This window comes from Octodon degus, unplaced genomic scaffold (genome assembly GCF_000260255.1).
Source record: "Octodon degus isolate 3935 unplaced genomic scaffold, OctDeg1.0 scaffold00112, whole genome shotgun sequence".
In the NCBI taxonomy this organism is placed as follows: Eukaryota; Metazoa; Chordata; class Mammalia; order Rodentia; family Octodontidae; genus Octodon; species Octodon degus.
Genome location: NW_004524688.1, coordinates 6,899,189 through 6,922,930, shown reverse-complemented (window position 1 = coordinate 6,922,930; position 23,742 = coordinate 6,899,189). Strand labels below are relative to the sequence as shown.

At 46.8% G+C, this 23,742-nt stretch overlaps 1 protein-coding gene across 1 annotated transcript in view; it reads right to left on the bottom strand.

Annotated features, from left to right (window-relative positions):
• Window positions 1–580: 580 nt before the first annotated feature.
• Window positions 581–23,742, bottom strand: part of Nploc4 (NPL4 homolog, ubiquitin recognition factor) — an 82,650-nt gene continuing 59,488 nt past the window's right edge. Inside the window, exons 12-16 of the mRNA XM_004639561.2 lie at window positions 13,084–13,155; window positions 9,348–9,443; window positions 8,114–8,230; window positions 6,675–6,777; window positions 581–3,004 (exon numbers count right to left, since the gene is read on the bottom strand). Coding sequence (XP_004639618.1) covers window positions 2,847–3,004; window positions 6,675–6,777; window positions 8,114–8,230; window positions 9,348–9,443; window positions 13,084–13,155 — 546 coding nt within the window. The 3' untranslated portion in view covers window positions 581–2,846. The remainder of the gene's footprint in view (window positions 3,005–6,674; window positions 6,778–8,113; window positions 8,231–9,347; window positions 9,444–13,083; window positions 13,156–23,742) is intronic.

Sequence of the window (23,742 nt, the reverse complement as noted above, 5' to 3'; positions counted from 1 at the left end):
AGACCCTTGAGAACCCATTGCTGCAAAGCCCAGGCCCATTTTTGTTGCTGGCCATTGCCTTGTTTCCCTGTAGGGGCTTTTTCAGATTCAAGCTGGTGGTTTTTAGTGCTGTTCCAGGGAGCAGTGGATCGGCTGGTCAGAGTGTAAGGATGGCACCAAGATCAAAGGGAGGGCCTAGAGAAACCAATGGCTATCTACAGGGAAGGCAGTCAGTTCTGTGGGACTTGTGCCATCTGGGGCTTCCTGGGCTTTTATCTTTCACTTGCTGCCTGGCTGTGTGCACCTGAGCAAGATGCAGAGACCCAAGGCAGCCTGTCAGACTGGGAAGGGGCAGAAGAGACATCTCAGGGAGGCCAGGCCACTCTCCCTTCCACTCAGGTGCAAACCTGGAAGTACAGTACTAGGATTGTGGGCAGACTCAGTGGAGTGGGGAACATGCTGACATGGTGAAAGCACATCACCAGAAGAGAAAGACATTTTGGTGCATGAAGTTACCAAACTGCCCCACAGGAAGCAGATGTCAGACATGACCTGTGGAGATCAGTTTAGTTAACAGGAATGACACACTGGGCATAGGGCAGTCGCTTCAGGCGCTTTTTATTAGGTTCCACTGCAAGGCTGGGGTCAAGGTAATGCTAGTCCAAATCCAGCCAACACACACCTGTGAGCCCAAAGCAGAGCTGAAGCGGAGCACCTATGTCCCAGGAACAGACTGTTGGAGGTGGGCTGGGTGGGCAGGGCCAGACTCCACCTATGGGCCAGGATAGGACCTCAGCAGCTGCTGTGTTCACTTGGACAGATGTGCACTCAGGCACTCCTCTCTGGGCTGGGGTACCTGCTGACATGAGCGGGGGTGTCCACAGGGGATGTGAGGTGGGACTGGAGCCACTTTCGTGTAAGATATGACCAGTTAGGCCTAACCCTTGGTGGGGCTCAGCCCAGCTGGTAGCATTAGATTGACTCTCTTTGGACAATAAAATAAAGTGCATTACTGAACAAAGAGTAACTCAAAACCATAAGCAGAGAAATCACAACAGTTTTTCTTTAGCTAAAAGACAAAAGAAAACATGAACTATGAACTATGTGGATGCCAGAACTTCAGAGCAAGAAAATACTGGTTGAGGAGGAAAGGAAATGAGCTTGGTGGATAAAGAGAAGAGTGGGAAAGGAGACAATGGTAGCAGTGGCAGCAAAGACTCTGGAAGTCTGCACTGTCCAGTGCCTGCCCAGAGTGGGCAGCTGTGCTGGAATGAATAGCCTTGGAAACAGATGAACAATCAACACAGCATCCTCTTACAGCTGATCTTAGGGCCCAGACAAGACAGAAGAGGACAAAACCCCAGCCAAGGCAGCTGCCAGGAGACAGGCCAGACAGCCTTGGCATAATCTCCATAGCACGCTGGCAGACAGGCTACTCACCTGGCTAGTTTCTACCTCCTCTAACCCACCTGCCTCCGCAAGAGCCGTGGCCTGACATAATAGGCCCATAGCCTCAGAAGCAACTGAAATATCGGCCTTCACGAGATCCATGTCAAGTAGCTTAGGGTATCAGCCATACCCCTGCCACGGTACAGTAAGCAAGCCAGGTTTCTCTGTCCACAGGACCAAAGACTGGGGGTGCTTCCTGAGCTTGCTACAAAGGTGACAGTTCTCCAACTGCCCACCACCGGGCTGGCCTTTCCCAGGGCCAGCACAGCTGATTTGGCTCTCATTAAGGCAAAGAGGCATTAAGATGCTCATAGCTCGCCTGGGAAAAGGGCCAAACCATAGCCACATGGCACACTCATAAGCACTGGAACCTGTTCTGGATTTCTGGATCTCACATAGTATCAACCCTCTAAGCCTCAGAGATTTCATAAGGCTCCTTCTTCTGGGCCCACTTCAATGGCCACAGCATAAAGACGCCATGGAGAGAGGAACAGTGTTAGGGAGAAATGACCAGAGCCCCAGTGCTCACTCATCCCAGTTGTCTGTAGAGGTTGCCTGCCGGGTGAAGGGCACCACTCTCTTGCTCGGCTACCGACATCGCCAGCTGCCATAGCTGTGTGGCTTGGTAGAAAAGTCTCAGGCACTGAGGTTTGCGAGGCGAACTGACAGTGCCCCTGTCTACTGACCACCCTGAACACCCAGAAGGGCTGCACTAAAAAATGGAAGAGGAGGACACTAGTGTAGTGTCTCTCCCTCCTCTATTGTGCAGTTTTACCTTAAAACAATAAATATAAGTCTTCTGGGGCACAAAGTACTGATTATTAACAACCAACGCAGACTTTAAAATCCCACCTGATTGCTAGGTGAGAGAAGGGAAGGCAGCCCACTAATTTGCAGGTCAAGCCAAGGAAAGTGTGGCTTGGCCACATGTGTTCCCACCAGATGGCAGACACTCACATGAGAAGGACATGGTTCTACCCCAGAGCAACAGAATAGAGGTATCCAAGAGCTCCCAACCAAACACACAGAGTGGGATGAAGAATAAAAAGCACTGAAAAGAGGAGAAAGGAAAGCTGGTAGCAGCAGCCACCACTCCTGCACCCCCTCCCCAGGTGATAATGTGGAGGTGCCTGGTCCTTCCACCATGGTGGGGTTGTGCACTGCGCAAGGCGTGTGGGATATTCCTGGGCAGGGTAGCTTGGCATTTCCAGTTGGGAGGCTGGCTATATTCAGGCCCAGCACACCTGCCAGAGCCACCTCTCCAGGATTGGCGCTGAGAAGCTTTGGTGGGTCCAAGATACCAGGGCAGCTGGTCCTGTCCCTGCAGGGCTGCTGGCTTCGGCCACACAGGGGACACATCACACTCCTGGCTTCAGAGGGCTGGGCTAGCCCAGTCCACTCAGCAGAGGGCCGGAGCTCTAGGTCCTGGGAAGGCTGCACATCTCGCAGTGACCTGTGCCGGGCTGGTTCATGAAGGTGCAGTGCTGACAGGCCCACATGGTGGCAGTGGCAGCATGTGTGGAGCCTCCGACAGCGCCATACTCATGGAGGCCTGGGAGCTGCACACCAACAGTGCCTGTAGGAGGGGAAGAGAAGCAAGTTCTCATCACTTGTGCAGAAAACGCTTGAGTGCACTGTGGCATGGGCAGGGACAGCACAATAATCCCCATTGCTCACACCAAACCTGCTGTCCAAATCAACCACGAAGTCTCCAGCAGCAAGTGCCTCCCCTGCATGTGCGGCTCCCTGATGCTAAAGCACTCTTCTGGCTGAGTCCTGATACTGCTCTGAGGGACACTGGGTGGTTTCCCCAATAACAATAACAGTTTTTTAGGCTATGAGAATAAAGTTAACAAGAGCATTCTTATAATATTTTTTTTTTAATAATTTTATTTGTGTGTGTGTGTGGCCAGCTCAGCCCAGCAGGGGGCGGGGCTGGCTGGCATGTGGTGCTGGGGGATTGAACTGCGGTCCCTGTGCTCTGCTAAGCTTGTTCTAAGTAGGTACTTTAGACCACTGAGCCATCTCACCAGCCCAACAAGAGCATTCTTGAATAAGCCTTTTTTTTTCTTTTGTGGAACGGGAGTTGAACTCAAACCTTTGCGCTTGCCAGGCAAGCACTTATTCTACTGAGCTATCTCCTTTGAATAAGCTTTTTGTCAGCCCATGTCTTCACTGTTCCCAGTTGAGAGTCCAGCGGTGGGACCGCTGGGTCATAGGATAAGGCATATCAAAGTCTTAAAGAACTTGTGGTATCTGGTAGCTGCGGGTCCTGGCTGTGCCATATCCAGCAGCACTTGGCATTGCCTTAATGTGCATTGCCCTGAAGACTCATGATACCAACCATTCCTCTATCCCCTTTTGTAAAAAGTCTAAGGCTTGCCTTTTTCTTTTAGTGTGTGATGTACTGGGGACTGAAACCAGGGAATTCATGCTTTTTATTATTATTGAGAGACAGTGCTGGAATTGTAGGCATATGCCACCATGCCCACCTGTTGGGTTTCATCCTTTCTTGCTATGTATACAATTTAGCTGGGCTTGAACTGACATAGCTCAAGCTTCCATCAAATTCATAATTCTCCTGTTTCAGCTTCAAAGTGCTGGGATTACAGGAATGTGCTACCACATCTAGAAATCCTTTGGCTGTTTTTTTTAATTAAAGCCTTATTTAGGGACTAGGGAGATAGCTCAGTAAAGTAAGTGCTTGCCTGGCAAGCCCAAGCGCCTGAGTTCAATCCTGGTTCTGCCAAAAACAAAAAACCTATTTGTTTGTCTATGGATTGTCAATGTGTTTTGGATAAGAGGCCTTTATCATATGTATGTACTACAAGTACCATCTCCTTTCCTGAGCCTTTCCAACTTTCTAATAGTTCCTTCAATGAATAAGTATGTTTCATTTTAAAAATCCATTTTACCCCCTACCTCCACCATGACAGTCTTGCCATGTCATTCAGGCAGTCCCTGAACTCACTATGAAGCTCAGGTTGGCCTGAAATTCAGAGGGATCCTCTTATCTCAGTCTCCTGAGTGCTGGGATTACAGGTACGCAAGACCACATCTACTTCGTTTACCAGTTTTTAATTTTAAGGTTTTCTTTTCTTTTTTTGTGGTACTAGGGGTTGAACTCAGGACCTTGTACTCGCCACACGGGTACTTATACTGCAGAACTATATCCCCGATCCCCAAATTTTTAATTTTAAAAGAAAGTATTTTTCTGTATTTTGATGTGGCAGGAGAGATAGCTCAGTGGTCCAAGTGCCTGCCTGGCAAGCGCAAGGACGAGGGTTAGATCCCCAGTACTGCAGGCCCCGCCGGCCCTGCGCTGTGCTGCCCACTGAAACTGGGTGTGGTGGCGCACGCCTGTAATCCCAGCGCTGGGGAGGCTGAGACAGGGAGGATCACTCTGAGTGCGAGCTGCGGAGTGAGACCTTGTACCAAATAAATCAATACATGTATTTTAATATCTTTCCTACCCAAATCCCTGAAAATATGTATGCCATACTCAGCAAGAGGCTCTGTTTCTTTTTTTTTTTTTGCAGAACCAAGGATTGAACCCAGGCCCTTGTGCTTGCCAGGCAAACACTTATTCTACTGAGCCATCTCCCCGTCCCCAAGAGGCTCTGTTTCTGAACACATACACGCTCTGCAGTTTTAGGCCTGGTCAGTAGGCCCATAAGCCCTCCTGAACTGGTCTCTGTGAATGACACTGCCTAGAGTTCCAGGTCCCTGGGTCCCCAGAGATCCCCAGCCATGGCAGCACGTCTCAGGGAAGCCTATCCTCTGCTAGGTTCCTGCTCCTGGCTCTGTTGCCCTCATGCTGCTCATCCTCACACAGCACAGACTGCCTCAAGCACTAAGCCCTGCAGCTCTGAATTCAGGAGTGCTAAGTTTCCAGCTCCTGTCCTGTCTCTTAAGTTTGTCTTGGGCCAGTGAGATAGTTTAGCAGTCTAAAGCACCTACTTAGGCAAGCACCGGGATTGCAGTTTGATCCCTGGTACCACAGGCAGTACCAGTCCCACCTCCAGGGTGGGCTGAGCAAGCCACAAAAAAAAAAAAAAAAAAAATTGTCTTCATTCTTCTAGGTCCTCTGATTCTAAATGAATTTTTGAACTTACTGATTGCTATGAAAACAAAAATTGGACTGGGATGGATATAGCTCAGTGGCACAAGTGCCTGCCTGGCAAGTGCAAGGTCCTGAGTTTGATTTGTGGTACCAAAATACCAAAAAAAACAACCACCCAAAAAAAGAACAACCAAAAAGCTGGGCATGGTGGTACATATGTAATCTGTAATTTTGAACACTCTAGGAAGTGACACAGGGACATGTTTATCTCAAAACATTAAAAATGCAAGGAAACCAACACTTTAAAGATACAGGGCTGGCCAAATAGCTCAGTGGATTAAAGTGCCTGCAAGCAGGCGCAGGGGCTGGGGTTCAATCTCCTGCTGTGTCAGCCCCACCCTCAGGGCACTGAGATGTCAACTGAGACTGGGCGTGGTGGTGCCTGCCTGTAACCCCAGCACTTGGGAGGCTGTAAACAGGAGAATCACTATGAGTCCGATCTAGTAGTGAGACCCTGAACACCCTGCAGACCCTTCTCTAAAATACAGAGGAAAAAAAGAAGTATATTGCCTCTTCTAGCCCAGAAAAATGATGTGTTCCCCATTTACTAACTCTTCTGGAAACATACTAGCTTTCAACACAGAGTTGTTGCCTGGCCCTCTTGGAGTACTCCTAGTGCTACATGTCTTGTGATGCTGTTGTAGGCGGCACTCTACTATTCCACAATGATATGCTAAATGTTTCAGCACAGTGAGCACTAATGAACACAAGGAGCTCTCAGGCACAAGCTGCTGCAGGGGAGAGGCCCAGATCCTGTCACCTGCTGCTGTGGGAACTGAGTTTTTATATCATTAAACATTTATATCACTTGGTATGGGGCCAATACCAAGTATCTTGTAGGGCTGGCAAACACAGATAGATACCTTTTCAGACAGGGGTCCCCAGGGAAGTGAGGATCCATAGATCTAGTGTATTCATCTATATTCAATTCACAGAGCTGAGCATACCTATGTGCTGAGGCCTGGACAGTACATATGCCATATCAGTGAGCAGCACATGTGCCTGGCAGGGAGGGCCTAGCTATGCTTTTCCCCATATTCTTGGCTCCCCAGGATGCACCAGGGTCAGAAGTCCATCCAAGTATAAGGGGCTGCAGCTGCAGCTCTTGGTGGGGGGCACTTACTGCACAGCTGCTCAATGGTGGCCCACTGCTCAGACTTCTTCCACGTCTGTGCCAGCTCCTCATTTCTGGTTCTCACTGCCTCCAACAGCAGGCTAATGCTGTCCTGCAAGATAGCCAAAAAAGAGGTTCCATTTTACTCTGCTTTTACCAGTTTCTTCTTCCTCAATGTCAAGACATATTTCAGAAGAATTGTAAAAATTGAATAGGCTCCTAGGTGTAGTGGTGCACACCTGTATTCCCAACACTTAGGAGGCTAAGGCAGGAGGATTGCCACAAATTTGAGGCCAGCATGGGCTATATAATAAGTTCAAGTTCTGCCTAGACTACATAGAAAAACCCTGTCTCATGCCCAATTTGGGTCTATAAACACAAATGTTTATAAAAGAATAATCACAGTCACATTTACTAATGAAGTTTCTCTGACACAGAGGGGGCCTCACCATTCCTCACCCTGGGTGGCAGGGCTAATCCTGTGTGATCAGGAGGTACAGTATCCTAGGATAACTGGGGGAGGGACAGAGGGTAGCAAAAGCCATAGAGTACTCCAGTACCAGAGTGGGTGGTACCAGAGTAGGTGGTTTGGTGACAAAATAGCTACAAAATAAGCTCAGCAGCCAGGCGTGGTGGTATACACTTGCAATCCCAGCATTCAGGAGGGTGAGGCAGGAGGATCACTGGGAATCTGAGGCCAGCCTGGGCTACAAAGAAAGATCTTGCCTTATAAATAAACAAGCCCAGCAGATGGAAGAATAGCTAGACTGCTTGACGCAAAAAAGCTCTAAGGGCTCCATTCTGTCTCCTTTGGGAAAGATACTGAGTAAGTGCTATTAGGTTCAGAAAGAGGCCTCCATTCTTCCCTCCCTCCCTCCCTTCCTGGTATTTCTGTGAAGCTCAGGCAGAGAAAAAAGAGGCATAGGAGGATGCCCACACCATGGCACATGCAAAAGCCCCTGGAAGGACCCACTGTCCCAGCACCCTGATTAGTTCAGAGTACCTACCACCTACAAAGCACCGGCCCTTTCTTCCCCCCAATTGGCGTGTTTCCTGAATGCCAACTGTGCAGCTGTGCACATGGGACCTGGAAGTTGGCCAACCCTCTATGCTGAGGCAATAAAACAGCACTGACTTGGGAGGTCAGGAGAGAAGCCAGCAATGAGCTTGAAGCTATCAGGGCAGAGACGGTCTATCCTGTGGGATCCTACTTCTCCCAACTCATTCATCTTCTAGATCATAACCAACAAGATGGTCCTTTGCCATGGAAGCCATGGTAATAACATTCATCTCTCCATAGCAAGAAACTTTGAAAAGCTACTGCCCATACATAGCCACACAGCCATAGGGAGATGACCCTTGATACCAGGTTTCACCAGCTTCCCACCACACTCTGATTTAAGAAAAGAAAAGGAGCCAAGGGGCATCCGTTCCAATCCAGACCCTACCTGAAGAGGCATAACTTCATTGGTGACCAGAAACAGCAATAGGTGGAAATCCGAGATGGTATCCAAGAACACAGACGAGGTATTCTGGGACAAATAGGTGGCCAAACTGTGGAAGTCCTGGAGACAAAGGCGCAGGAGAGAAGAATAAACGTGGACACTGTGTTACTACTTCCAGACTCAGCCCCTGGGGTAAGCTACTAGTACTGAGAAACACATAATGCTAAGCAAAATCTCACCCTCTCTTCTGCAACCACTGGTGAGGGTCTAAGAAAAGAGGCACAAACAGCACAAAGTAAGCATCTGACCCTCCTAGAAGTGTTCAACATATCTGCCTAACAAGGTGTGAAAGGACTAAGGTGTATGAGGAGCAGTGTCAGACAAATGCAAAACACCACACCCCGTTTCTTTGAAGTGGAGTGAGTGAAGAAAGGCCCACTTCACAGCAGGGAAGAGACCCATCTGCTCTCATCTAGCTACCTTCCTGAGCTAGGGCAGCACAGAGTGAGGGGGTGGAACAGAGACAGCAGTCACATCCCAGTGTGAGTATATCCCAACAGCACTGAGCACAGGAGCCTCAAAAGGACTGCCTTTTCCCCTGACAAACATGTCATGTCCCCCAGAAGACAGGAATGAAGAATCTGAGTGCCAGAAGAGGCTTCATCAATAAACCACATTAGAAAAGAACCTTGCTTATAGGAATTCCCCAGTGATCTGAAACATGGGCACCAAGCTGGCACCTAGGCAAAGGTAGAGCCCAGACTGCCACACGCTTGAGCTTGAGGCAATGACAGAAAATCCTGGTGAGGCTTGAGCTGCTGGTGAGAGCAGCTTGAGCAACAAGCCCTCTGGAACCACACACCATGCTACAATGAGCCCCCCTGGCCCAGATGGAGCTGGAGTGGCCATTAAATACATAGGAGAAAGGCACGGTACCAAGGAAGCAAGACTGTCTCCACTGTTCAGCTCCAAGAAATGTACATTAACAAACAAACCAACCACACAAAATGAATAGTAAATTTTAGAAAAATTAAGCAGTCAACTGAGAATGGTACTTTAGGCAAAATTGTAGGCCAAGGACTTATACTGCAGTCATCTATCACCTAGGCAAGAGAGGTGCCCGCATGATCCAGTGATCCCCAAAACGATCTCTCTCATGGGACTTGCTGCAAGAATAATTAATGATGGCAGTTTCAAAGTGTGGTAAACCCTGGGGGAAAAAAATTGAAGAGCTTACCTGTGTCTCACCTAGTACATCCCGGTTTTCAATAGGAAATGGATTTTGCGAAATAGAAAATGTGTAAACTGGATCCTTGGGGAAGGTTGTTGTGATCTAACGAAGAAAAACACAACCAAGATAAACTCAGCTGAGAATAGAGTGGATATGTTCAGGCTCATTCAAGTAGCACCAGAAAATGCCAGGGCAAGTTACATATACAGGGATTCTTTTTTTTTTTTTAAATAAAATTTATTGCTGTCCCTCTTCCTGAAGGAAAGAGGGCCTGGGTGTGGGTGAGCTCAGGATCCCAGGAGGAAGGGGGCAGAGGCTGTGCAGTCAGCCGTCCAGATGGCTGCCATGGTGAGCCCCCAATAATATTTATTTATTTACTTATTATTATTTTCATACACAGGGATTCTGAGAGTCCTACAAACTCCATATTGCAAGGATCAGTTAACTATTACTGTTGTCCCTAAATGGAACATCTGAAGCCGTGAGACTGTCAAACAAGCTGAAGAATCCAGCTTTCAAAGCTCACACATCTGAGCAGCTCCTAGCTCTGCACTAGCTTCTGCAGAGTCTAGCTTCCAATGTCTGACAGTCTCATACCACCACTGTCAGCCCCACTGGAAGGGAATGGAGGAAGGTAGGAGGCATAAAGTTCACACCACCAGGCTTGGAAGCTTGCAGAGTCAGCTGAGAAGCAGAGCAACTTCAAGAAAGCTGCTTATACAGGCTGTGCACAGGCTTTGCAGCCAGGGCTAAGAATCACAGGCCGTTTTATCCCTCAAAAAAAGGGTGACCTGGTGTTGAGAGCTTCCATCAAAGGTGACCCAAGCCCTTCATTTTGCTCCAACATGCTTTCAGAACAGCAGAGGGCATTTTAAATCTAACATGTAATCAATAGAAGCTATGAGGACAGTGGTGAATGTGAAAGAATCAATACAAATACTAGTTTTATTCCTCTCAGCAGATGTCTCGGCCCACAAAAGCACCCAAGTGTGAGCTATCAACCACCTCTGGCTGACGCGGCTTTCCTCTGCATGTGACACTAGCAGGGGCAGGTCATACCCCTTTCAGATTTAGGGTAGCTATTGTGGCTCCCGAGAGACTACTTCTGAAGAATGAAACATTGTTCTGGTCTGTTTTCCACATCAGCAAAGGTAGCAAGCTGTTTCTGCAGTCAGCTGTGCCAGTGTCAGCACTCTGGAAAGATGAGCTGAAGGGGGCCAGCTGGTCCTTCAAACACAGGCTGTGCGGAAGCAGGGCCACAGTGAGGACTTGGGCCACAGTGATGTGCTGGTTGTTTGGCCTCACTCTGCTCATCTGGGGGACAGAGGTGACAGGAGTGGCTCTAAAAGGGAGGTACACAATGCAGGGCTGGCATGCATGGCACAGTCCTAGATGGACTTGTGGCTCTAAAGATATGGGTGTGTGTGCCCATACTACAGAGACAAAATCCTGGGACCGTTTGAGCCTTCCTTTTGGGAAGACAGAGGCAGGAATAGAGGGGCAACTGCAGAACACACAACAACAAGCAAACTAGTCAACCAGGAGACATTTGCTAGTCCTTTAAGAGGCTCCTGGGGAGTGACATAATCAAAGTCTATGGGGCCCCAAATAACTGCTCCAAGGGTCCAGCTCCTTTGTCTTGTACTTAAGTTGTCTCTCTACCTAGTCTGTCTTGGAGCCATGAACTGGCCAATGCCCCAATACTTCCACAGAAGCCCAGGAAACACTTATTTGTACTTTTCCTGCCTGAAATAGCCATGCTTACCCTTAGGTTCAGGAATAGCACCCAGGAGCAGTGGTGCACACCTGTAATTCCAGCTGAGCCAACAAGATCATAAGTTGAAGGCCAGCCTGGGCAAGTCAGCAAGACCATTGCTCAAAAATAAAATCTAAAAAAGGGTTGGGAAGATAGTTCAGTGGTACAGCACTTAGCTAGCTAAAGCAAGGGTCTGTGTTTCCACACGTACCCCATTCCATCCCTGCCAGCAGAAATACAATAGCTGGACCTGGCTCTCTGGGGCTAGGCAAGAAGCTAAACACATTTCTGTGGGCACCTGCTGTCAAGGGACTCCTCAGACCTCATTTCCATAGGGATAGAGAACTTGGGGCCGAATTCTCCCCCAGCAACCAAGCACTACGAAAGAGCACACTGTGCCAAGAACTTCACTTCCCACAGAAGGGGGTGGGAGAGGAGCAGCTAAATCATGCCCACTCCTCCTAAGTGTATATTCCATCAATCTGTTTTCATCTTAATTACACCCTAGGTAGTCTAAAAAACAGATGCCTTTATAGCTTAGGTAATAAATATGTTCTCAGGAGCTGTCAATTGCAATAGAGCATCAATGGGCTTGGCTCAGGGGATCCACTGCTCCAAATGCAATGATATTTTACTGCCTAAATCTATGCCTGTCCTGAGCTGAAATGTAGCCTGAATGGATTCTGGCACAACAGCAGTGTAGGAAATGAGCCACTTCTATCCTTGTGAACAGAGCTCATGTAAGCAGTGACATCCTAGCTGCATCCAAGGCACTAGGTTTTGCCCTGCAGCACCTACTGCTCTGTGGCTAAGGGCTTGGTCACATCTATGCACCACATGGATGCCTCCAGAAAGGAGAAGAGATTAGGAGAAATACAGCACCAGACCCATCCATCTTGGCTCCTGCAGCTCCACCCAGGAAACCATGTTGATTCTCACTTTACCAAGTTGCAGAAGCATTTTGGCTATCACAGGTCTGACTATGCAGCATCTATGCATACTGAATAGCATGCAGCCCCAAGCAAGTCCAAAGTGTGTGGCAAGTCTGTGCGATACCCTCAGGATTCAGTCTTATTTGCTGCCTTCCAGAGACTGCTGGACCAGGATCCTCTTTACTTCAATATAGGGAAATTTAATCCCCGGGTTGTTTTCAAGGATATAAAAACCTGATATGGTCTTTAAAACCATGAATATTGGGGCCGGGGAGATGGCTCAGTAGAAAAAGCAGTTGCTTGGCAAGTGCAAGGACCTGAGTTCAATCCTTGGTTCCAGAAAAAAAAAAAGAATATTCCTCAAAAATATAGGGCTAGAGGTTCCATTTGACCCAGCCATTTTTGCTATGTTCCCAAAACAATTAAACCAATCATACTATAACAATATATGCATACCCAAGTTTATAGTGGTATAGTTTGTAATAGCCAAACCTTGAAAACAGCCCAAATGCCCATCAACCAATGAAGATGTGGGGTTTTTATACAATGGAGTAAAGAAGACATTTCTAGGTAAATGGATGCACCTTGAGACAATCTTAAGTGAAATAAATCGGACACACATGGGTAAATACCACCTTGTTCTTTGGTGTGAGAAGCTAATAATGCAAATAAGGACCAAAATGTATAACAGGTAATGTGAAATAGTAAGAAAAAGTTCAAATGGGGAAGAGGATAAGGAATGAGGGAAGAGGAAAGGAAAGAAAGGAAAAGTAAAAAAGAAAACTGAGATAAGGAAAAAATAGAAACAAAGCTTTTGTAAACAGGGTGGAGAGGATGGGTTGAAAGGAAGAGAGGGGAATGGGAAAATAAAATAATCAAGTTATACCATATAGTTACAAATTCTCTATGATCATTATAAATATCTAAAATATACCAATAAAATCTGATTGGTGTAGCCCAAGGATCACTTGTTCTCTCGAATGGCCTCCACCCAAACCCAGACTTCCATCGTACCCACGGGACAACCTGTGCAGGGCGAGTGGGGAGCACTTACGTCTATGATTAGATATTCCACAGGCAAGGGCCGGGCCAGCTGGGTGATCTCGTTGCCAAACTTGTCTATATCCTGAAATAATCAAAGGTGAATGGCCATTGAGTGAAGGCAACCAGTGACATAACGTTTCTTCCACAAACATCTCACCCCTTTACTTTTTTTTTGCGGGAACCAGGGATTGAACTCAGGCCCTTGGGCTTGCCAGGCACGTGCTTATTCAACTGAGCTATCTCCCCAGCCCCTCACCCCTTTACTTTTTAAGTTCTACTTAGCATTATGTAGTAGAGGCTGACCTCTAAGGGGTGGTAATTCTCTTGTGCTAGCCTTCTGAGTGCTGGAATCACAGGCATGTACCGCCACTCCCAGAAACACCTCACCTTTCAAATTAAACTCCTTGCTGATGTGCATAAAAAGTAAAAAGGAGGGCTGGCGAGATAGCTCAGCGAACTAAGCACCTTCTTGGGCAAGCACAGGTGCTGGGGTTTGATTCCTGGCACCACCTGCTGCGCCAGCCCCATCCCCAGGCAACAGAGTCCAGGAGTGGTGGCACATGCCTGTAATCCCAGCACTGGGGAGGCTGAAAACAGGAGGATCACTACAATTCCAAGCAGCGTAGTGAGAACCTGCACAAAATACAAAAAAAAAAAAAAAAAAAAAAGCAAAAAGGAAAATGTATATATTTTTACAACCAATTACTTCGCATCAGTCCCTAAAGTTTAGAACTCTTTAGGACAGAACAGCTGTTTGCAGGCTACTGGGAGCCTCCACAGAGGAAGGTGCTTTATTTTTTATTTTATTATTTTATTTTATGTGTGTGTGTGTGTGTCCAGCTCAGCCCACCAGCAGGCGGGGCTGGCTGGCATGTGGTGCTGGGGGACAGAACCGTGGTCCCTGTGCTTTGCTAAGCTTGTTCTAAGTAGGTGCTCTAGACCACTGAGCCATCCCACCAGCCCAGGAAGGTGCTTTAGATTTCCCCCTCTGCACGGTGCAGAGCCTGGAGACCTAGCTAGGAGGTGGAAGCAGCAGGGCGACACTCCCCACTTGGGCTGGGCCTTTGTCCATCCACTTCTGTCACCCCAAGTCTCACAAGTCTAACTGCTAACTCTTAGGAGTATCACTCAAGCCTCTGCTACCCCAGCTATGAGAAGTTAGTATTAGCACTGTGTACTGACAAAAAGCATGCACAAACAAGCACACACACTCAAATAGGCACGCATGGAAACCCCACCACCAATCTGTTAAAGTCTAAACTTGTTTTGCATTGTCAGATGCACAGAACATAAAGTTTAATTATGGGAAGAAACGGCCAGCATATGTTCATTAATCATAAAATGACAATTGGATCTGATTTATGTCAAACATGCTGAGTTCCAACAGAGCTCTAGAAATAAATTCATCAGAACCAACAATCTTCATTGAAGATTCTACAGGAGGGGCTATATTTTCTATCTAAATCATTTAACATTATATAAATCATTCATTGAGCCATATATAAATTATATACCCATAATTTCCAATTATAGGCCCTTAGATAAAAGTTTACATTTATTGAACCTTCAGGCCTGAATTGGTTGCCAAGCACATGTCCCCAAGTGTGTTAAGAGGCCACTCCCAGCATATCCACATCATGTGGCACAGAGCTGCACTGACTTTTCAGACAATCATCACAAACTGTTCTTAAGTCAAACTATTTCATCATCCTAATGGGACATCACTGAGTCCAAGTAGTCCTGCTCCTTGTTTTAAATTTCTGATCTGAAATATATCTGTTTATCAGTCTCCTGCCTTTTCTCTATTTGCTACCTTAAGTGCCATGAACAAAGATTGGCCCTTTCCTCTCAGAGGAAACAGACCAAATGCACTTCATCAGCTGGTACACGAGGAGCACTTGTTCTGACTACACTTTCAGGTCAAGTAGGCTGTGCCTTCCCAGGCAAATGCCATGTCCCTGCAAACATAGTTTTGTTGCTGGCCTCTCCTGGAGCTGAAACAACTTTCTGCCCCACATGGTAGGTAGCCATGTGCTCAGGACAGTCTATGGCTCTGCTGACTGCAACAGAGGTCCCAAAGATAGGAGATGCTGAATGGGGTCCCAGGGCCTCAGAGGAGGTGGTTTCCTGATGAAGGAGATATGACAGGAGGCAGGAATCAATCCAATCAAACTAAATCACCATTTCCAAAAATACAAGCTTGCCCCTACAAGAAATAACCTGCAACAACTCACACGTAATTAGCCCATCTGGAATTCATCTTCAAATCTAATTAAGCTCTAATATGCAGAAACATTTTTCTAGCACCTGTTCACTTTAATCTTCCCCTCTAGGGAATTGCTTGTTAAATGCCCCTCTCTTTTTTTGTGTTGTGCTAATCTCGTTCAAATTTAACTACCCAACTGTACCTTTCCTGTTCCCCAAGAAAATGAAGGTGTTATATTCCACTTTCTTCCCTAGAGGAAAAAGCAGGTAACTTCTATCTCTCCCCCATGCCTTCACTCTAATGTTCTTGCCAGCCAATCCCTACCCCTACACACCATTTTTAAAGGCAATTACTTTTTATGGGCTTTAGCAAATGTCAGATGGAATGTGCTAGTAGGAAGACATCTTAATTCTAAGTCTGGCAGCCACCAAAGTGTCAGCAATTTTATCTCTACCTGGAGTGAGATACCAGGAGACCCAGAAAACCATAGTCCCCGATGCCTCACTATGTGCCACAGGCCACATCTGGAAGAAGCAGTGCCATGGTCTTGACATTAAAGAAAAATGCAGAGATGGAGTCTGTGAATTCAGTGCACATGGGCTTGTGGTAGGACAGCAGCAACTCTGGCTGGTACCACCTTGCCTTAGAGACTGTGAGCCAAACTGTGTGTTGTCTGTTGAAAAGCGACAGGAAGGGATAAGTCACAGCAGCACTTCATCTGACAAGTTCTCAGAGTACAGTGTAGTCCATGAGCATGCAGAGGCCTGTTAGAGGCAAGCAGATGCATGCAACAGCTGGCATTTCTCAGGTACTTGCTGTGCCTGGTGTAGGTTGGACCCCCATGGGCAGGCCCACTTGGTCCTCACAACTGTATACATCACAGGTACTGCTTTTGTGCCCCATGTTTGATGAGAAATGACAAGTTAGCTACCCAGAGATCAAGCAGCTAGTAGATTCAGGAGGGCTAGAGCAATCTAATCCACACTGAGAGTTCAGGTTATAAGCTATCTCACACTATGTGCTGCAGACTAGTGCTGGACTGTGGGTTCAGGGAATATATATTGACAAAGAGGCTACAAGCCCTGGCCACGGCAGCTCACCTGCCACCTCACTGCAAGGGGAAAACAAAACTATGATCAGAGATTTTAGGGGCTATGTGTTAAGATATAAGGAGACATAACTAGCTTGGTCTAGGGTAAACGCAGTATCAGATCAGCTACATAAACATCTAAAATTAGATTACTACCTTCTTTTTTTTGGCGTAACCGGGGACTGAACTCAGGCCCTTGTGCTTGCCAGGCAAACGCTTATTCTACTGAGCCATCTCCTCGGCCACTAGATTACTACCTTCTATCAATACAATACATAAAATGGTTCATGAATGTTAAAATTACATCACTGCATCAAAACAATACTTAGGTAAATAAGCAGTTTGGGGGTAAAGAATTATTTTGAACAGATGATAATAAAGACAGAAATAATAAAACAGATGAAAGTATCTCTGAAGTCAGAAAATAGTCCAGCTCTTCTATGTAAAAATTACAAAGAAAAGGAAAACCTGGCTGATGTACAATACACAAAAAAATTTAATAAAGGGCGGGGGAGATGGCTCAGTGGAATAAGCGCTTCCCTGGCAAGTGCAAGGGCCTGAGTTCAATCCCCGGTTCCGCAAAAAAAAAAAAAAAAATTAATAAAGACATTAGCAATGAATGCAGAAAATGATGATCATCTTACAAATAACTAGGCACATGAAGAGATGAATCAAAATGAAAATAATCAAAATGTGCCAGGTCTGGCGACATAGGCCTGTAGTCTGAGTTCTTTGGGAGGATGAGGCAGGAGGATCACAAATTTGAGCCCAGCCTAGGCAATTAAGTAACTTAGCAAGATCCTCTTTCAAAATAAGAAATGAAAAAGCACTGGGAGTATAGCTTTGGGCAAAGATCCTTAGTTAAATTCCTACTACCTTTGAGAGAGAGAAAAAGAGATAAGGAGAGAGAAAAGGAAAGGAGGTAAAAAAGGAAAAGAAGAAAAAGGGGAGTAAGGATCAAACATAAAGGACTCCCTGAGACAGCCAGCAGACAGCAAGAGCTAGTCTGTAGCTCAGCCAGTAAATACAACAAACTTCCTGGAGGAAATCTGGGAGAGCACACAGAGCCCTCTCTGATGGTAGTCAACAAAGTAATCCTCCTTCTGGAAATGTGTCCCAAATAATTAGGAATGCGCAGGAAGAACTAGTTATAGGATGGTGCACCAAACACTGCTCACAGCAGACGACAGCAGCTGCCACCCAACCTCAGAACCCAGCTCTCAGCCCTCAAGATGCTCTCTCTTCTGCAATAGCCAGCACTAAGAAAGAATGATGCCCCTCGCTGCACTCTGACCCCCACTCCTCCACGCACTGATGGGCTCAGGACCTCAGCATCATCCTCTCCGGCTGGGTTATCACCTCCCCCAAGCCCAAGCTGGCCCCTGCAGTGCAGAGTCTACAAGTTTGTCTGACCCACTTCTTGGTTTCTCTGACAACCTCAGCTGGTCTGGGAGTTTTAGCCTGCCTTCCTACACAGTCTTCTTTTTTTTTTTTTTTTTTTTTTTTTTTTTTTTTTTTTTTGGCGGAACTGGGGATTGAACTCAGGCCCTTGCACTTGCCAGACAAGCACTTATTTTACTGAGCCATCTCCCCAGCCCCCCTACACAGTCTTAAGACTGGCATTGTCAACCCTTGTCTCCTGTCTAAGCTTCCTGGCCTCACTGACTGCTCATGGGCTTCCATGCTACCCTAGTTGATATTCAGATTCTGAAAAGTCCTCCCAAGACCCAACTCTGCTCTAGCCCCAAAACCTGTATTTGATCCTTAGGCCTGACAGATCCTGGGCTCCCCACAGTGCTACACAATCTTTGTACCAAAAAGGCCACAGGACTTATGGCAACACTACATTCCCCAGCTCCAATCTGCACCCATTGTAAATTGTCTAAGCAAAGGCCTAACTTCTCACAGTCCCCACTTTCAGTACTTGTCCAGTGTATCTCCTTACTGGATGTGGGTCCTGCTCCAGCCCTCTGCCCTACGGCCTCTCTTGACTCAGGGCACAGCACTGGGTGCCCAGACTATTGCCAAGCCTCTTCCTCCAAATGACTCCTCATGCCACATCCAGCAGGGAATGTTTCAGGATTCACCTTCCATGGCTCTTTCTGTGTCTTGCTTGCCCACCACCAACCAATCTCAGCTAGGCTGATCCCTGCAGCACAGTGCTCCCTAGAAGTACAGCCAAGTGGAGTGCATGCTGGCCCAGTTCACTTCATGCTCAGTGCTGTGCTAATTTGTGAGGAAAGGGGCCTGGTGTGACTCACCCATGTCAGAGGGCCCAGGGCCCAGGACAAGCACTCAGCGCATAGAGGTCTGTATGGATGAGAAGGGCAGGCAGTGGCCCAGTGCAGCTTACAGTCAACACGAGTACTGATACATGTGTTTCAGAAGGATGGTAAGGGGGGCCAGCTGGCTTTGTATTCTTATGGATTTACCATTAGTGCTTTTATTTTAATAAGAAGTAGCTGTTTTATTTTATATTAATAAAAGTGTGCCATAAGTTTACTTTTATAAGACTGAGCTGCCTGATGCACATGAACCTGTGAATCCATGAATCCATGACCAAGTGACACCTACTGCCAGCCCCGTACCCCATACCTCCACTGCACCCATGATCCTGGACCAGATTCTCAGCTCACAAGTCTAAACTCACTGCTTTCTTTTGGACCAAAAGGAAAAACTTAGAAAAGAACTTCTAAGTTTCCTATACCAGTTCCACACCCATCTCCCTCCCATATACAATCTCTAGTTTCCCCAAAGCTGTATAGGTGGCTCCACTCCACCTATGTGCTCCCTTCTATGTGCCCATTCACCTGTCTCTGGGACCAATTCCAGCAACATATACACAAAACCCCCAAATGAGTAATTAGCTGCTGTCCATTGCTCCATCTCACTGCAGTGAAACTCCTTGAATGGTTGTTGGGCCGGCGACATAGCTCAGCAGACTAAGCACCTGCTTGGGCAAGTGCAGGGACCGGGTTCAAGACCCAACACTACATGCCATGCCAGCCCTGCCCCCAGAAGTGCTGAGCTGGCCACCAAGTCCAGGTATGGTGACACATGCCTGTATTCCCAGTGCTGGGGAGGCTGCAAACAGGAGGATCACTACAAGTCTGAGCCGCATAGTGAGACCCTGTACCAAATACATAAAAATAAATAAAATAAAATGAAGGAAAATATTTTATAAAAAAGAAAGGGTTGTCTGAGCTACTGTTGCTAAAGCCCCGTTTGCCCCTCCCATGACTCAGTGCCACCCATCAAGGTAAAGGGCCTTCTGTGGCCCAGAGTAATGGCAGCAGTGTTGGGTTAATCAGTTATTCCCTGGCCTCCCCCAAAGCAAGGTAACCCTGTTTCCACTTCCTCTTTCCTAGCTTCCTGATGCGCACTTTTTACCACCCTTACAGACTCCCTTCAAAGTCCATTGTCTCCATGATGGATGATCAGGATCAGCCCTTTATTCCCACTCCCTGACCACATGGTTCAGGCCAGTAGCCTTAAACACTAACTCCATACCCTGCCTCCAAGTTCACAAAGCCCCTCCTTGTCCTCAGCCACACCCTCCATCACCTCCACCAAGGCAAAGGAATCATGTGCATTAACACTGCCAAGGCTCCCAGCCTTCCAATCTTAAAAGTCTTAGGGCCCTCCTGCTTCTTTTCACAGTATTCCTGCACACTCAGCTTCAGGAAACCCTGCTCTTATCTCCAGGATTTAGCTAGACTTGGACATTTCCTCCACCCCCAGTGCTGAGAGCTATCCCCAGTAGCTGCTACTGCTGATTCTGCCCTTTCTCTTTAGACCACTTCCAGTCCAGGAGCTGAAGTGATGTTATACCCTCAGCCTGGACACTGTGCTTTGTTGATCCCACTCTCAGTAAGTCACACTCTTACTTAACATCTCTCCAAGTCTACTCTACCTACAATAGCCACCTAGTTTGTTAGTCCACACTGGGAACAGGCTGCTGTCTCTGTCTGGAATAATCTCCACAAAAACCAACTCTTTGTCTACCCCTATTCAAATTCTACCCTTGAGTTTGTCCTGATCCCTAAGCCTGTCCCACTTGGCTGAAAGCAGCCTCTCCCTGTGACGGCAGTCTCTGCAATTGTTATGGTTTGTGCATAGTTGTTCTCCCAAAGCCTCATGCAGTCTTGGGGCAGGCGGCTTCTGGAGTTTGTGATTATTGTGGGTATGGATGCTGCACTTGCCCTGGGGCAGGTAATTTGCATTACAATGTAAGGTGGGAAGAGAGGCTAGCTGCTTGAGCTACCACCTCTCCCTTTGCTCTCTTCCTCTTTGCCACCACCATGAAAGGTTGCTCTCTGCCATGTGCCGCTCTGCCTTGGAGCCAGCTGAACATGGACTGAAACCTCCAAAATGTGAGCTAAATGAACCTTTCCTTCCTTCAACTTGGGTACTGGGTATTTGTCCCAGCAACAAGAGAAGAGTAACTAAGACAGTAGTGCAGAGAGCACCACCTTTTCTGTACCTTGTAGTTTCTGGGTGCTTCCAACACAGATAAAAGAACACCAAAAGAGCATCTACAAAGTAAGGCAGGTCAGTGCTGCCAAATGCCATTCAGAAACAGTCTGGGGCCCAAGGGAAGGCCTGCTTCACTGCTATCTATGGAGCTGAACATCAGTGAACCAAGATGTACATCCAGGGTTCTCCAGTGGGAGGAAATGGGAGGGGACCAGTTTAGCTACACAAGGTTCCCTGGACACCACCCATATAATGTAGGGCTTGAGGCCAGCCTGGGCTACATGCTGAGTTCCAGACCTGCCTAAACTACAGAGCAAGACACTGTTTGAACAGGACAGGACAGGACAGGACAGGACAGGACAGGACAGGACAGGACAGGACAGGACAGAACAGAACAAACAATAAAAGACAATGATAGGGCCCATCAGATAGCTCAATGATCTAAAGCATCCAATCTAGGTAGTAAGACCCTGTACACTCTGTAGATCCTGTTCTAAATTTATTAAAAAAAAAAAAAGACCATGATAAATACCAATGATAGGGATGGCCAGATAGCTCAGAGGATTAAAGCGCCCACTTAGGCAGATGTAGGGACTGGGTTTGATCCCTGGCATGCCATGCCAACTCTACCTCTAGGGCAGGCTGAGACTGCAATTGAGACTGGGCGAGTGGTGCGTGCTTATAATCTCAGCGCTTGGGAGGCTGAAAACAGAAGAATCACTATGAGTCTGATCTGTATAGTGAGAACCTGTATACCCTGTACTAAATTTAATACATAAATGCAAATGATGGTTATCATCAAGTATGTCCACCTATTTTTCTGCAAAGATCAAGTATCCATAATGAAAATGCACAGCCATTCCCCAGTGTCAAGAGGACACTCAATGGAAGGAAGGCAGCACACAAAGAAGACAGAAGAAGAGGCTGCCATCCTCTACCTGGATGTCCTGGCCATAACTGGCAGCAGTCCTGATTCCTCAGGGAATGCTATTCCTCCACTCACTCCATGGACAGCGACAGCTCTCTGAGAGCACACGCAGGGTAGTAGACATTTGGGCCTTACTGTTTCCTTCAGCACCAGGAGTCTCTATGCTCACCACTCCTCTAACAAGTCTCTGTTCCTGCTTCCCTCAGGAACAGGACAGAGACTCAGGACAGTGGCTCAGGACAGAGAGCAGAGTTGTACATAAGAACCTTCTGCTGTATACGCAGGCTTCCCATGTCTATTACACACACAAATGCACATGGAAATGTGTGCACACATACATATATATACACACCTGTACATATTCAATACTGACTATAATACTGAAGTAAACTGAGGTTATGTTCCAGAGGTCCACTGTTAAATTTCTCTGGGGTGAATCTCACATCTCTAAGTAACTGACTGGCTAAGCCAGGCCTTCAATGATCACTCAGGATTTTGTTGTGCGGATGCACAGTAATTTAACATCCCCTGTGACTGAACTGCCAGATTGTCTCCAATTTTATGAATAGCAGATGACACCATGATGAACAACAGCGTCGGGTAAATATTGGTGCAGGTCTCACTTATAGGCAGATTTTAAATTCAACTGCAAAGTCCATAGGAAGACTAAAAGGATTACTTAAATATTTGTTTGCTTTTATAGCTCTTCTTTGCTCACAGTGATATTTCCCAGAAACATGACAAATAAGTGTCAAATTCTATATGGCTATAAACAATTTGGGAAGCACTTACTGGCTGCTTTGACTAAGAAAACAGATAAGCACTCCATGAAAGCAACAGGATGATTATTGAAATATTACACATTTCACAACAAAGGGTTCAGTTCTTCAGGGCAAGAAATGTACAATGAGATACAGAAATAAAAAAGCACATTTCCTGTCAGATAAATGCTATTAAAAAAAACCCAAATACACTGCCAGGTATGGTGCCACATGCATATAATCCCAGCATACTGGGCAGGAGAATCATGAATTGAAGGCTAATAAGACTGTCTCAAAGTAAAAAAAACAAAACTATGCCTACATACATGGGCTCTAGTGTGATGGCTCTAGATTGTCTCCAGTATATTCTATATTCTCTCTCTCTCTCTCTCTCTCTCTCTCTCTCTCTCTCTCTCTCTCACACACACACACACACACACACCCTGCATAATACCTAGGAATAATCTAACCAACAACAAGGGGCAAGACCTTCATGAAGAAAAAGAATCCCTGAAGTCTTCTGGAAGATACTACAAAATGCAAGTGCAGCCCTTTACCACATCCCTACATCCCTGGGGCCAATGAAACCTCAAGGAGACTCATTTGTTTTGGTGTCACTGGAAAGGCTAATTCTCAAACTTATACAGGCTGAGGATGGCTGGGCTGCTGTAGAGAAGCAAAGAGGAGCAAAAGGATCAGATCTGAAGAGTAACCACAGAGCCAATCACCATGAGAGGACAATGCTGACTCTGGTGGAGGAAAACTGGCCAATGGAATTGAACAGGGTCCACAGACACAGCTATGATATACCATAAGGACAGAGAGGAACCTAGACATTCCTCATAAAGGGTACTCAAGACAACTTCTGAATCTTCTGAACAGTGAAGAACTAGAGGGAGGTACTGGAAAGGATGTGGTGTTAGCCTGGTTTCCCCCAGAGAGCACAGCTCACTGAGTCTGGGTGGAAGGTACAGGAAAGGGCACAGTGCGAGACCCTGTGATCTCACAGGCTTAGGTAACAAAGACCTTTGAAGAGGAAGGAGTCAAAAAAGAACCCCAGGTGGGGAAGGGAAGTTCCAATGATACTGAGACCAGGGGGGCCTGCCCCGTAGCTCAGTTCTTTAAGTGGCTGCTTCAACAAAACAGTCAGGCTCAGGTTGCTTGGGTTCGATCCCCACAACACAATACAGCCAGTCATGCCTTGAAGG